This window comes from Diadema setosum, chromosome 2 (assembly GCF_964275005.1).
Source record: "Diadema setosum chromosome 2, eeDiaSeto1, whole genome shotgun sequence".
In the NCBI taxonomy this organism is placed as follows: domain Eukaryota; kingdom Metazoa; phylum Echinodermata; class Echinoidea; order Diadematoida; family Diadematidae; genus Diadema; species Diadema setosum.
The window spans coordinates 40,904,609-40,916,797 of NC_092686.1; the positions used below are offsets into that span (position 1 = coordinate 40,904,609).

Consider the following 12,189-nt stretch of genomic DNA (forward strand, 5'->3'; position numbering starts at 1 on the left):
CACATTACAAATATGGATTTAAAACTTGCAACATTTAATTGCAGGGGAATTCAAGATCATGTAAAAAGACGCAAAATTTTTCATTATTTAAGATCCATTGAGAGTGATATAATTTTTCTTCAGGAAACCCACTCTTCAAAATCGTATGAACAATTTTGGATGCAACAATGGGGTGAAAAATCATGGTTTTCCAGCCATTCTTCAAACAGTAGAGGTGTAGCCATTCTAATTCGAAATAGGGTTTCATTGGTCCTTGACTCTTCTTACATTGACCCTAATGGAAGATACCTGATTATATCTGCTAGTATTAATGAAGTTCCTTTAGTTTTAGTAAATTTGTACGGTCCAAATAATGATGACCCCAATTTTTTTCTTGAAGTCTTTAACAAAGTAGACCAATTTAAATACGCTTCTATTATATGTGCTGGGGATTTTAATGCTGTTTTGGGCCATCTGGACTATCAAGGGGGTAGGGACACCCACTCTAATGTCAAATCAAGTGAAATGTTAACAACACTTATGGAAGAATTTAATCTTTGTGATATTTGGCGTACTTTTAATCCAAACCTTAAACAATACACCAGACATCAAAAAAATCCTAAAGTGTTATCCAGGATTGATTATATTCTTGTTTCTGATAACTTTGTTACTAATTGTTCGCAATCAAAAATAAGTCCAGGTATTCAATCTGACCATTCCCTCGTTACATTAAATTTTAAAGGTGCCCAACCACTAAGGGGTCCAGGATTTTGGAAATTGAACTGTCAGTATTTACACAAAGATTCAGATTTTTGTACAATCATTAGGGACAACATTGAAGAATTTAAACTTATTAATTTTAAAAGTAATTGTAATCCAAATATTTTATGGGATGCGCTTAAATGTACCATTACCGGTATTTGTATAGAATACTGTGCACGTAAAAAGAAAGAAAAGAATTTCGTAAAAAGAGAACTTCTGCGGGAAATAGAGGAGGTAGAAAAAAAATTGAGTGTTGACTTAAATGATGATGAGCTTCTTAATGAGAAGGATTTTTTAACCCAGGCCTTAAATGATATTTTGGATGAAGAAACCAAAGGTTTAATTATTCGGATTTTGGATTGAAGAAGGGGAAAAAAGTTCAAAATATTTTTGTAATTTAGAAAAGAGGTCTGGAGAGAAGAAAAGTATTTTTAAATTAAAGAATGATGATGATGAGATTATTGTTAAGCAGGACACTATATTGGAAGAAATTTATTTATTTTATCAGCTCTTATACTCAAAACAATGTGATAACAATTTAGGTGATGAAAAAGATGTTTTTTTAAATTCTATTGAAATTCCCCAATTAAATGAAGTTGATAAGGATTTTCTTGATAAACCACTTTCAAAGAAGGAATTGTATGATACAATTACCTCAATGAAACATAACAGGTCACCAGGTTTGGATGGGCTACCCATAGAATTTTATATCGTGTTTTGGAAAGACATTTCTGATTTACTTTTAGATTCGTTTAATTTTTCCCTGCAGAATGGGCTAATGTCTAGTTCACAAAGAAATGGAGTCATTACTTTGATTCCCAAAAAAGATAAAGATCATTCCTTTTTGAAAAACTTCAGACCAATTTCTCTTTTAACAGTAGACTATAAAATTTTAGCCAAAACTTTAGCAAATCGTTTAAAAAAATGTCTCTCGGATTTGATCCATCCAGATCAATCTGGTTTTTTAAAAGGAAGGAATATTGGAAATAACATTCGCTTAATTATTGATATAATAGAATATACAGATTTAAAGCAAATTCCTGGAGCAATTCTTCTCCTTGATATACAGAAAGCTTTTGACAGTGTTTCGCATGATTACTTGTATCGGGTAATGAGAAAGTTTAATTTTAGTGATAAATTTATTGATTGGATAAAGGTATTTTACTCAGGTAGGAAAAGCTATGTTTCAAATTATGGACATTTGACTACACCAATAAATATGGAACGAGGTATTTTCCAAGGGTGTCCTATATCCCCATACCTGTTTTTGTTGGTTATCGAGTCTATGGCTCTTGCTATTAGACAAAACCTAAATATTAAAGGTATCCCAGTGGATGAAAATGATTTGAAAATTTCTTTGCTAGCAGATGACTCTACTTGTTTCATTGACGGTTCACAAAACTTGTTTAAATCACTTTTTGATACTATTGGTTCATTTTCTGAGAGTTCTGGCTGTAAGCTTAACATCTCTAAATCAGAAGCAATTTGGATTGGTTCTTTAAAGGGTTCTCAAAAATTCCATTTTCGGAGAAAGGTCTTAAATGGAATAAGTCTACTTTTAAAACTCTGGGTATTCATTTTTCTTTGAACATAAGTAATCTGTATGATCTTAACCACAAGACAAAGCTTAAATCCATTGAAAATATTTTGAATTGTTGGCGTGTAAGAAATTTATCTCTGGTCGGGAAGATCTGTGTTATAAAGACCCTATTGCTGCCTCAACTTCTGTATTATTTTTCGGTATTATGTATAAAAATACCAAAGAAATTTTTTAGACAAATAAACACAATTCTATATAAATTTATATGGAGTGGTGGAAGTGATAGGGTCAAAGACACCTCTTGTGTAATGATTATTCTTTGGGTGGTTTAAAAATGATTGATCCATACATGTTTTCTATTGCACAAAAAAAATGACATGGGTCAAAATGCTTCTTGATGATAACTATCAAAGTATATGGAAATTTATTGAATTATGTATTTTAGATGATTTTAGTGGTAGAAAAGATATATTGTGGAAAGCACATCCCCCTGCATGTATTTTGAACAAATTAGGATCAAGTCAATTAGCCGAATCTCTTCAAACATGGTACATTTTTAGAGAAAAAATTGTTAAAGATGAATTTAATACAGCTTTTTCTGCAATTGGTTCTTGTCAATGCATTTGGTTTAACAGAAGTATTCGTTCAAAATCCAAACAATACTTCTTGTATGAAGATTGGTTAGACAAAGGTATTGTCTTTATAAGTGATCTACTCAACCCTCCCCATCCAGGTTATAAATTATTTGAAGAACTGATTTTGGATTACGATATTAGCAAAAAGGACAGGCGGAAATACAATTTTTTATTGAAAAATATTCCAAAAGATTGGTTTGTTTCCTCTGATTTAACTCCAGACAAAATATTTGAGGAAATTAAAGCAAAACTTTTAAAGACTCAAAAAAATCCAAAGTTCGCTTACAGTATAATACAAGAAACATGTTATCCAGAAAGACAGACTGTATTTTGGAGTGACCTCCAAGAGTCCGAAGAAATCAATTGGGAAAAGGTTCATGTGAACAACTTTTTATGTACCATAAATACACGTATTCGATCATTTTATTTTAAGCTATTTCACAGAGCTATAGGTTTGAATAACTTTCTATGTAAAATTAAAAGAAAAGATTCTCCCAATTGCTCATCTTGTAAGAATGCCCCTGAAACCTATATTCATATTTTTGTTCATTGTCCTTCAGTTCAACCCATTTGGGAGGATACTCTTAAAGCTATCTCTCAGAAAATCAATAAGCCACTAAATGTTTCATTATTTGAACAAATGTTTGGTTTTGATTCTGATAAATTTTTGACATATCTTTTTCTTTTATTTAAATGTCATGTTTATATTTGTAAATTTCAAAATAAACCACCAAGCTTTAAAGGTTATAAATCGTATGTCACAGCCAACAAGGAGCTTGAGTATAATATTGCTAAAAGAAATAACAAACTTTCGATTCATTTCAGGAAATGGAGATTTGATCTGTAACTAGTATTTTTAGTTTTGCAGACGACATCTCACATGGGTCTGTATGAGTAGTTTTAACCTTGGCATGTTTTGATGGTATACAATGTGTATGTATTTTACATGTTTCTGCAGAATCAGCCATAATTTTGTATTATGTATAATTCAAGAAGTTGGTTATTTTATCTGTTCTGTGGAATTGGGTGATTCAAAAGCTTTTTTGGTTTTTAAGGCTACATTGCCCATACAGGTCCGTGGATGATGTTTTATGGGACATTGTATTAATTAGTTAAAGAGGAAAGCTTAATTGTTATTGTCAAATACATGTAGCCATGTATTCGTATCTTTATCTATAAATTGAAACCCCTCATCTTCAATAAGTTATATATTTTTTTTAATGTAACACAATTTTTCATATTCTTAGTACAAATTGTACATGTTCTGTATGTGTCATGTTAGTGACACTTAATGTGGATGGGGTACAAATTTTCATGAGACAGAAGGACTGCCTTAATTTTCCCTTACTAGTAAGTTAGATTACTACTAGTATACTGTACTAGGATTGTAGGTACATGGATGTTGAGATATTTTATCATTTGTTAAACCTGAAAGAATGTTATGTACAATAGTACATACATGTACTTATTTTGGTTTTGTATTAATATTATGCAAAATTTGTTTACATGGTTTATGCTGTTTTAGGTTGTCTTCCATTCCAGCGAGTCACATACAGTTTATACTGCCAGCAGGTTTCGGGAATGACTCCGGCTTTCCGTTGGTGGCCTTGTGTGCCTGCTGGGTGGGTTTGCTGCTCTCTCTATTCCGGCCTAACCCGATCGGCTCTGTGGGCAGATTCCATTTTGTATATTGATTATTGTGTGTGGGTATGCATGTTTGCGTAAGTGTATGAAGAAAGAAGGGTCGAGTAAAGAGTATCGTAACTGTGGGTGGATGATTTGTCATGTTTAACTAAAAATGTAACACTCGAATAAAGAATGGAGTCTGCCAGGGGCCCGAATTGGTGCTGGTGGATTGAGCGGCGGTCCGCCTGGCATATTCGCGGGCTTGTCGGCGGTTTGCTTGGGACATCTCTCGTAATCCTACATTATTTTGCTTTAAGATGATTTGTGAAAATGGGTGACAACTGCTATTTGTGAAATACTTGGTATGGCTGCTTTTTTTTATTTTGTTTTGTTTTGTTTTATTTCTTTTTTTATTTTTATTTTTTGCTTTGATTGTTTTAATGTTATGTATGATTTGTTTTTGAAAATCAATAAAAAAAAAATAAAAAAAAAAACAACAAAAAAAAACTTAACATTGTGCCCCAACGTTCATTGACCCCTGCCTGTGAGCTTTGACCTTGAGGTGACCTTCATATATGGTAAAATGTGAAACTTTGTATGACCCCTCTTCCCTCGAAGTTTGATTGCAATTGAAGCCCAGAGTAAAGAGTTATTGAAGTTTTTGTAGCGTTACGGACAGACGACAGATGGACGGACGGACGGACGGACGACGGACGGACAGACGCCGCAGGCGATCCCTTAGTCTCCCCTCACCTCCAGTGGGCTCGACAAAAATTCAGGTTCCCAAATTACTGCTTATTTAATTTTATATACTTAATTATTTGGTGCTAACAAAATTTCAATATAATGCAAAAAAAAAAAAATGAAGGGTCCAGAGGACTTTATGACGGGAGTCACCTAACATACTTTTTCAAAGGAAATGTAATTTTGTTTTTGTAATAAATGTAGAAAGAAGTAGATCATACTCTATTTAGATAACTAATTCTCCCATATGACCATGGATGTCATGTCATATAGAAATAAAAGATCTGTATTGAAAAGGAAATATTAAAGTGATAGTGCACATAAAAAGTAAATCATGACAAGTGGTCATAAGAAATCAATCCTCTTATTTGATGGAAATTCATTTAGATGAATAGTTTCAGTTGTCACAATTTTCTCTCCCTCTCTTTCTCTTCCATCTACACTCCTCCAGTTTCCAACCAATCTGTCACTAACTTTCCTTAAAAAAAAAAAAAAGAAGGAACACTACTCCCTTTGGCCCCACTCTACCACTCAACTCAAAGATGTATGGGATGAGATACTCACATCGCTGGCAAACATGTGGAAGAAGTTCTCCGGTGTGTCATACTTGAACTGGTTGTACAGCTCCTGCTCCCATAACAAGCGCTCATTCTGCAAAAAAGAGGAGATTCCGGGGCAAGAGAATTGCAAGAAATGAAACATAGGCCATGAACGTCAGCATTTCATGCTGGTCCTTAACAAGAGTTTAAGCAGGGAATATCAAAAAGCATTCACTAAAAGTTAAGAAAGGATAACCAAAGCAAACTTGCCATCTCAGAATGACAACACACTCTTGAAACCTACCCCAACAAGGTTTTCAAATGCATAAATACATGACTTGTCCGAAAGAGAAAGATTCGGTTCATCTACAGAGCAGTGTGTTTTAGCTTTCTGGATATATATCTTCTTCATTAAGTGGCTGCAGACAGGCTTAGGTATCAAAAGAGATTTCATATAATAAATATGTAATTGCCTGTAGTGCGTGTTGTACATCATTCAGTAATTCATATGAAAGGCCCATGGACCTCAGCCACAAGGAGCATCACACTTTGGCGCTCGTGGTGTACATAATATTGTGCACACATTCACACAAATCAGAGTCTCCAGTTTGCCCAGGGGTCCAGGCGGAAGAATCTCGGGTTCAAAGAGATCATGCTTGATGCTGAAGTCTCTGCCACATGCACTGTGGTATGATATTCTGAAGAAGCTCCTACATCTCACGAGAGAAAGTTGTACACATATTTCACTTGAAGGGATGCCCTGCAGGACACGCACTTGACACTAACCTGTAGGTCATACACCCTGATGAAGTAGGACCGCTTCTCATTGTCCTTCACAAAGCACGCCACGCCGCAATGCTTCTTGCACCAATTATTGGACTCCGCGAAGTAGATTTGGGCCACTGCTGTTGCCACGCTCTGCAGAAATTAGACACAAATACAGTGTATATAATATCAACATCAAAATAAATCAAGTTACAGCAATATACTACAAGCTACAGCAAATCAGCAAATAATACAGAGAGGATTAAGACTCCTTTACATACATATTCCTTTAGAATGTCTACTGCAATACACAGGGTGCAGCTACTGTAGGCTGGTGGTCCTTCGCATTTTTACGTGGATACAGAAAATAATGTAGAATCTAAAACACAGCAGTTTGCTACTGCTGATCTGTATTACACAAACACTCAAAACACAGTGTAAAAAATCCTTGATTTACAGTCAACAACACATGCATTCCACTAAAGTATAGGTGGCAATGTTTACAGTCTCATAGTCACTAGATGTAGGACACTGTCAAATACAGGGGGTGAGTCACAACTCCTCAATTAAGGCGCAAAAAATAAAAACACCCCAACACTATTTTAATACAAGTACATCACACCAAGTGGGGCCAACTGTGGGGAAAGCACTACAAACTCTGTCCATCATCCAGTTTCTCCCACACAAGTTATCTGCTGTCACTGTGACTGATTGACACAAACACCACACCCTTGCAAAATTGTGTTCACACATATGTAGCTTTCACAAATGTGCATACTCTTGTCACTCTGTAATCAATATTCTCTTGATGGATGTAATATTTAGTGACTTCCTTTGGTTGAATGACCAAAAGTAGAAAGTAGGAGAACATCAACATTTTATACAATGTACAGTATAAAGCACATGACTGAAGACTATAGCAGTGAATGAGATGTTTGAAAATTGAAACTCTGACAAATCTGTGACCACTCCTTGATACAAAGTCAATTTTAAATATATTATTTCCGTGGACTAGACATGAAAATCGGCCATATTTCAATGTGTAATTGTCCCAATCACTCCAACTGAAAATTCATTCCAGCTTCATTCAATACAGAATAGTAACTCTTTATGCCAACTTTGATTGTTGTAAATATTGTGATTCTGAATAATTTTTCAATAAAACATAAATAAAAAAAAATTAAAAAAAAAACTCTTTATGCCAACTTTCAATAAACATTCTGACCAATGACACAATGCTAACCAAATTGACTTACACATGTATTGCAAGTGATTAAAAAATTGCCTTACATCGATGTAAAGGATGTATTAAACGTTTACATTGATTATGTCAAACACACACACACAAAACAAATATTTTTGTCCTTTTTCTATTAAGAGTAACAAATAATGTCTTCAAAACCCCCAGAGATGTATTACACTGTATGGAGGATCAAACAGTGGATTTGTTGTTGTTGTTTTTGTTGTTTTGCAAGAGCTCCTGCCAAATTTAACAGAGTTTGACCCATGATCATTTGGCACAAACTTTCCAAAAGAGCTATGTAGGCACATTGCCCAAGTAATTCGAGCAGGTCTAGCACTGACACTATGCATACTGTACAAACTGCAGACAATACTGTATTTAAAGCAGTGTCTCACTGAATAACCACATTACCACTGGTGCAATGCGTACTTGAAAAAATGAACATGTTCTTTCGTGATAATTTTACTCCAAAAGAAAAAAAAACCCATTCAATAGGATACAATGTATATAAGAAGGCAAGAATTATATTTTTTTTTTCTTAAAACAATGACACAACAACAGAACTGATTCTAATGCTTGATGTTAACCATCAGTTCTTCTGAATATGAGTTTCCAGGTCATTAGATTAAGTCTGCATTGTCAGATATTAAGAGCAGCGGACTAAATATCTTTATCCTTATATCTAAATATGAAAGAAGACTTAAAAGTGCATTTGATGCCATGTGTATACTTATTAAACCCATGAATATGATTGTATAAAGGATGTATTTAAAGTTGGCTGTAAGCCTGAGGAGGTGAATAGTTTTCTGTGTCATTGAATCCTCATTGTTGAAGTACTATGACTAAGTACTGCTACTCCTCAAACTATTGTACTGTGCACTGAGATCTATTTCTCCAGATACTCTACAATACTGCGTTGACCTACTGAATGAGTTACTAACTGCATGCTCACGACTCCAGCCACACAGTTGCCATTACAAGGACTAGTCAAGTTTCTTTTCTCATCAACAGCAAATTTAAAACAAAACAAATTATACAAGTACATATTATTAAAAGGAAAAAGAAAAAGAAACAAGAAATTTGTTTGCAGATAGAGATGGTCATGTCTGTGCCTTCATATACCATATGTCGAAACAATTCTCCTTTCAACAAGTTATTGAGAGGTAATAGTCTAATATTTATGACATCTTAGAGATGGTTGCCCATAACTGCGATGAGCTGTGGCATAAAATACAGCACCATCATGTCCAGGAAGTGAGTATACTCCACACTTGGTAGAATGCATCTGCCTAGTCATGTGTGCTATTCTGGTACCAAGAGAAGAAGTACAGTGGACACGAGGAGAATGATTTCATCAAGTTATTTATGGCCCTACTACAATCAAGTCATCGACTAGTATACAAAGGACTAATGTTAAACTTTATACATGATGCATATTTCACTGTCATTTCATTTTTTTTTTAAGTCAAGACTCCACAGAAAAAGAAAAATGTGAAAAAAATATCAGTTGTACTCACTTTCAGAACACAAATACCACGTACAGTCTGTAGGCCCTATATACATTGTATCATCTTCATGATGGAAAAACACCTTTTACAGTAAAAGCAGACATTGTACATTAAATGTCTAATTCCATTACTGCAGTTTTCAAACAGGAATCTAACCACTTGAATTCATCTTACTAGTCCTAATATGCAAAATATCATGCTTGCAACATACAATGTACATGTACAGTACTTGTACATTGCATGATGCAGACAGTTTGCTATGAATTATTTTGGAACAGTATTTTGACTTTACAGAGAAGATAACAAATGGCCAAATTCATTCTTGAGTAGGGCATTGATATCAATTAAGAACAGGCATGAAATCGGGTCAAATGTACACTGTAGGAGTCTGTTAAAAGCTTGAAAGCCCAAGGCACTGGCACCCCCCCCCCCATGTATGGTGTGCATAACATCTGACATTTGTCCAAGTCGCCATTAATCCCATAGCAGGAAGCTAACTTTGGTGAGGAAATCACCGACTCTGGACGTCACTGGACACACCGAGTGCACGTACTGGCCACAGCTCAATACTGGGGAGACAAATCCCAGAGGATCCAGGCTGAACAAGGAACTAATCACAACCTCATCAATTGATGTCTTTAGTCTGTGATATTGTACACACAGGCTAAAGTGTTAGTTTGTGCATAATTATGAATACAATTGCGACTGAAGAAGTCTGGTTAATTCTGTCATGTACAGTAGTACGCAAAATGAGGAATACAGCAAATTTTGTTAACTGCAACATAACCACAATCAAAATGTTTTCAATCAAACAAATCAGCATGTCCAATTTTGAATCATCTTTTTTTCAATCACACAGAGTGAGTTCTTTTACCACTTTAATTTTTCTTCCCAGGGTTATAATAATCTCTTTAAAATAATAGACTGTGTCTTCTACGAAACAGCCTTAGATGAAAGTAAATGCATTTCATGCTAACATCGATAACCTCACTGACCAGCCAAAAACAGACCTGACAGAGCACAATCATTTCCTGTAACCTCCTTGGCTAGAACACATTCCCATATTGTATTTCTGCGAAATCATACAATGCCTTCAGATCGACATACGAATTCAAACCTGCACATCATTGTGGAAATACTGTAACACCCCGCGCTCCCGGTCCAAAGGAGGAAAATGATAATACTAGTTGCATAATATGCTTCTGAATGCATAAAGCAAAATTCAAGATGATGCAAAAGTTACTTTGGGCTCACATTTTCCATTATTCAAACTCAAGAGAAGCTGTCTACAAATTCTGAAAGAGAAGATTATTTCATAATATTGGGGGCACTGACATCCAAAGCCTCCTTGTTATAATGGGTGATGAGATGCTCAGGATTTCACTTTGAGCGGACAATGTTTTAAAGACAGGCTGAAGGTTAACAGTTTCTTTAAAAAAAAACCCAAAAAACAATGCATCACAAAACACAAGGAAAGAGGAAGGATTCACAATGGATACCTTTCAGGCTTTACAAGGACATTTCTTCACCATGCCCAGATGGGCAATAAGAAGAAGAGATCATCATCATCATGACAACTCCCCATAATACATTTGTAGTTCATCTCCGTGAAGCTTCTTGGAGCTGCAAAGAGGGATTACCTCATCAAGTGCAGTACTGTCTGTATAGGCCCGTTCACAAACAACGAAAATCGAAATTTCAATCGCGATCCAAATTTCGATTTTTTTTTTTCGACCGTTCATACACAGGGAAAAATCGCACTTCACAGCAAGGAAAGAATGATCAGTGGCCAAATTGCGCATGCGCGAAACTTGCATGACCGAAGACTGACCCCGCAGTCCCAATAGAGTTTCGCACGCGCTACGAACGATGGGATTAAAAATACTGATTTCCGAATCTCGATCGCGCTCACACACACGACGCTTGGCAAAATAATCACGATTATTCTGAAAAATCGCACTAATAGTGCGAGTTGGATCGCGATAAGGATCGCGGTAATTAGTGAGATTTTTCTGTCCACACTGGAAAAAATTTCGAAATTGTGATCGCGATAAGAAAATCGATTTTTAAATCGCACTTTTTCCCTTGTGTGTGAACGGGCCTTATATGTGCATTAAGTGCAGTATACACACCAACAGGAAAGAGTGTATCCACCAGCTCCAACTGTGTTTTTTGCAAACGATTACATGGACTTCAGAGAAAAACATAAATACTGTAACCCACTTGTATGTTGGGGCCCTTTCGATCAACTGTAGACATGCCACAATTCATATTTCATCATTTGAATCAAAATTTCATGCCTACATTGTAGTTTAAGAATATTAATGTACAGACAGAAATCAGTACAATGTACAATTTTTACAGAAAAAAAAGTTTCTTCTTTTTTATACCACCTTGTATTCAAGTTTAACATGAAACAACTTGAACACCTTCTGACACTATCTCCCATAATTAACAGGCACAGTAAGGGCATCAAAACAGACTGACCACATTGTATCAATCATCAACCTTGTCATATTTACCCATTTAGAAGCGGTTTGATTCAAGTTTAAGGAGCAAATCTTTGTCCTACAGTTTATTAATGGGGAGAATGTTGGAGTCATTGTATTTTCAGCCCAAGGACACAGAGATCAAACCTAACTGAGATGGGATTAATTACCATACTGTAAAGTGACAACTCAAGTGATTCATGTACAGTTGTATATGTATGTATGACTCTTTGCTACGATACAGTGATTATATTGATAGACACACAATACATTTTTTGAGGTGACAATAAGGCACTGACAATTCAAAAGAAAAACAACACTGACTGAAAAGAAATAAAGAATTAAAAAAAAAAATTATT

The 12,189-nt window shown here is 35.2% G+C and overlaps 1 protein-coding gene across 1 annotated transcript in view; it reads right to left on the reverse strand.

Moving 5' to 3' along the window:
• The window catches only part of LOC140245981 (actin nucleation-promoting factor WASL-like), a 51,030-nt gene that overhangs the window by 33,319 nt on the left and 5,522 nt on the right, over positions 1 to 12,189 (reverse strand). Inside the window, exons 2-3 of the mRNA XM_072325431.1 lie at positions 6,612 to 6,743; positions 5,851 to 5,937 (exon numbers count right to left, since the gene is read on the reverse strand). Coding sequence (XP_072181532.1) covers positions 5,851 to 5,937; positions 6,612 to 6,743 — 219 coding nt within the window. The remainder of the gene's footprint in view (positions 1 to 5,850; positions 5,938 to 6,611; positions 6,744 to 12,189) is intronic.